General features: G+C 39.4%; 1 protein-coding gene across 3 annotated transcripts in view; it reads left to right on the forward strand.

Annotated features, from left to right (window-relative positions):
- Positions 1-1,539: 1,539 nt before the first annotated feature.
- The window catches only part of LOC111872001 (beta-1,3-galactosyltransferase 1), a 28,853-nt gene continuing 26,441 nt past the window's right edge, over positions 1,540-3,951 (forward strand). Inside the window, exons 1-2 of one of the 3 annotated variants that reach the window (XM_023865452.2) lie at positions 1,540-1,708; positions 2,659-2,914. In XM_023865452.2, coding sequence (XP_023721220.1) covers positions 2,710-2,914 — 205 coding nt within the window. In that variant the 5' untranslated portion in view covers positions 1,540-1,708; positions 2,659-2,709. Of the gene's footprint in view, positions 1,709-1,789; positions 1,963-2,658; positions 2,915-3,951 lie in introns of those variants that run through there. The other 2 variants (XM_023865471.2, XM_023865461.2) reach the window with 2 other exon arrangements.

The raw sequence follows: 3,951 nt of genomic DNA on the forward strand, positions 1-3,951 counted from the left end.
TCCAGTATGTCCTGTGCGAACTCAAAACGGAGTTGTTGCTGCTCCGGCGAAAGAAACTTGGGCAAAAATTTTGCCACCACTCTTCGCATGCCCAAATCCTCATTTAAAATTGTGTTTGCGGAACCTCTGCTGATCCCAACCTCATGAGCATCTTCGCGGATGGCCAAGCGGCGGTCCTCCATGATCAATGTCCGCACTTTTTCAATAACATCAGCATTGACGATCTCCCGGAACGCTTCTCGCTGTCCGCCGACATAAGGCCATGTTTAAAGTGGTTGAACCACTCTTTAATTTGAGTGACCCACATTGCATCATCGCCGAAAGCCTGCTGAATTTTGCGAATTGTTTCCACTTGGGTATCCCCAAGTTTTTGACAAAACTTAATGCAGTATCGCTGCTCCAAGCTTTCTGTCATCTTGAGCGAAACGAGAATGCGACCAACACGTGTTACACCACTTCGCTATCTGGCAGCCACAGACGCATCCGGCAGTGTTGGGAGTCAGCAAAAAATCACGCATGCGCATGAAAGTCCCTTGTACTGCTACTCTCAGGTTCCCCACCTCTTTGGCCATTACTTACAGTGGAAAAAAATAAAGTCCGATACTTTTTGGACATATGGTATAATGATTTAATACGCTATCAGATACATTCAATCGTAAGATATTGCCGACAGCCAAACAGTGCTCAACTGAGCATAACGATGCGCAGTAGTCATTTGCGCACATCTGTCATAATGTAAATTCACAACCTAACATTAGCGTAAATTACCGAGCTTCGCCCCCTCCAAGGTACAGATGGATGCGCAGTAGTCTAGTGCGCAAACTTAACCTAACCTAACCCAACCCAACCTAGCCTAGCCTAACCTAATCTAATCTAACATCAGCGAATGGTACCCCTGAGTTACAGGTGGTTGCGCAGTAATTCATTGCTCACACCTAAGTGTGACCTCATTTACGAAGCTCCTATTTAACGGAACGTAATATAGGACTGTCGTATCATGGAATATAAATCGAAATATGACGTTGCGTATAAAATTGAGTGTGTTGACTGTTTTTGCATCCATAATATGAATCTATGCTCTTATATTCCGAGGTTGTATTGCTACGTGAAAGCTTAGATTGTGTCGAAAACGCAGCTCCCACCTCACGAGTTTGCGCATCCCCCACGTTGATACAAATGATTACTGAATATCACATGTCATGGCATTATGCTACCCTCCAATGGCATAAGGTTATGACGAGAAATCTTTATCATCAGTGAAATCGTTCCCTTCTTTCTCGTAGATGGCTACGCGACCAACTTAGTGACTGCTTGGCATTTGTTTCGCCCGAATTTCCCTTCGGCACGTCCTACGTACGTGTCAGTAGACCTGGTCCACCGAAATGAGGTAAAATGAATGCATCTGTCAACCAGACTACACTGCGTCATACTCCCCCCCAAATATTGTTCTCGTCTCACAGAGTAATCGTAGTTGATTAGGAACGTTAAGAGCTTGGTAATCTTTGGCCCTGTCACTTGCGGTCATTTGCGTCACTTGTGTGCAGTGTGTGCCGGTCAGTGCAGTATGGCAAACTTAGTAGTCATGTAGGTCTTGTACTGTTAATCGTTAGTTGAGTGTGCTTTAACTAACTGAGAATTAAATGTGATCTTGCACATATAACCGTTTCAGTCTACAAATATGGGAAAGTTATTACCCATAAGGAGAAAAGTACGTAATAAAATAATTGAACAAGTAATATTTGTTTTGTAGTCAGCCTGGTAGGAGTAAAAACGAGCACAGAATGCCGACTGAAGGCATGAGTGGGGATTGGTGGTCGTATTTGTTTTCATGCGTAATTTCATTATTTATAAAATGATATGAATATGGTAACTGAGGGACATTGGCAGCCTGTAAAAACACTATGAGAGTGAACTTTTGGGCTGTTGATGCCGGATAATCAGTTTTACTTATGGTCAGTATTTGTAAGTAACAAGCCCAGCAGTCTTATGTAATATTAACAAGTACAGATTTAATTACCTTCGCGTTGCTGACAAATTTTTAGCATTAAAAGATCTTTGTAGATTAAACAACGAACGCACTTGTGCAGACTTGAGGACTTTTAAACGCAAACTTAACTGCCAAACAGTTTTGTATAAGGTTGCGTTTTTACAAGTAGTATGGGTATGTATTGACTGTTTCATGTACGAAGTGCATAAATTACAGCCTCCTGGGTTGTGACATCGTGTAGTTTGGTACATGGGAATCAAACCACATGACATAACATCCCAGAAGACCATAGTATTAATATTTAAAGTGTTGATCAGTTATATCTGAACGTGTGTATAGTCCATTTTATCACCCCTGCATCAGTTGCTATTGACAGTATATATACATGACTCTAAATCCTGCACTGTATATTCTCAATACTGGCAATTCATTGAATAGTCAGCCAAAAAAGAAAAAAAAACTTACTTTTAAGGAATGTGTAATTCACTTATGTTTGTGATCATAAGTTTATATGTTTACTGAATATTTTGTGACAGAAATTGCCACCACTTAAATGTTAGCAATGCTACTAGAGTTTTAAATGATAATTTATATTTAGCTGAAAATGTTAAAATTTGTTCAAAAATAAATATATTAAATTGTAATGTATGTATTCAAATTAACATTTTCAGATGGTTGAATCACGTTGACACATTTTCTGTGCTGTTGGATGCACAGAGAGGATGGGGTGGGAGAGATTGTTATATGAAGTGCGTCCTACTCACATCCATCACCATTACCACCCTCTCTGTTTTGGCAGCAGTGGTGGCAATATGTACCACCGCAAGTGCTGTTTTGTCTGTAGCATTGCATTGCTGCCTATCTTGTTTGTGTTGTATGGACAAGTGTACCATGAAGCTCAGAACAGTGAGAGTGAAACACACACAGGTAATTAACTTGTATTCTCTAGGAGAGGGTCAGAGTTTATGCTGACTTACATGAATGATTTACTGAACAAGTTTTGAGTTCCTTACTATTGGCAGACCAAATTGCAATAGCGAGTTAAATGGGGATAATCTTAATAATATAAGATGTGATACCAGCAACCATTTCAGGAACAAAAAGAGGGAATATCTGAAAGACAAAATTGATGAGCTTGCAATGAACAGTAAGAACAATAACATTAGAGACTTGTATAGAAGAATAAATGACCTTAAGAAGGGTTACCAGCCTAGCAGTAACTTAGTGAAGGATGAGAATGGTGATCTGCTTGCAGATTCCCACAACATTTTGAATAGGTGGAGGAACTACTTCTCTCAGTTATTGAATGTACATAGGGTCAGTGATGTTAGGCAGACAGAAATCCATATACCTTAGCCGTTAATACCTGATCCTAGCCCTTTTGATGTTGAGTGCTATTGCAAAATTGAAACACTATAAATCGCCAGGTAGTGATCAAATTCTGGCAGAACTTACTCAAGCAGGAGGCAAAATATTACATTCTAAGATCCACAATCTAATTACTTCTATTTGGCATAAGGAAAAATTGCCTGATCAGTGGAAGGAGTCTATTATTGTACCAGTGCACAAGAAGGGTGTTAAAACTGATTGTAGTAATTATTGGGGATATCACTGCTATCAACTTCATACAAAATTTTGTCCAATATTCTTCTCTCAAGGTTAAGTCCATATATAGATGAAATTATTGGGGATCATCAGTGTGGGTTTCGACGTAACAGAACTACAGATCAGATCTTTTGCATTCCTCAGATATTGGAGAAAAAATGGGAGTATGATGAGACAGTGCATCAGCTATTCATAGACTTTAAGAAAGCCTATGATTCAGTTAGGAGGGAAGTATTGTAAAATATTCTGATAAGAGTTTGGGATACCCATGAAACTAGTTAGGTTGATTAAAGTGTGTTTAAACAAAACATATAGTAAAGTCCCTGTAGGTAAACATTTGTCTGATAAATTTCCTATCC

This window comes from Cryptotermes secundus, unplaced genomic scaffold (assembly GCF_002891405.2).
Source record: "Cryptotermes secundus unplaced genomic scaffold, Csec_1.0 scaffold641, whole genome shotgun sequence".
Classification (NCBI taxonomy): Eukaryota; Metazoa; Arthropoda; class Insecta; order Blattodea; family Kalotermitidae; genus Cryptotermes; species Cryptotermes secundus.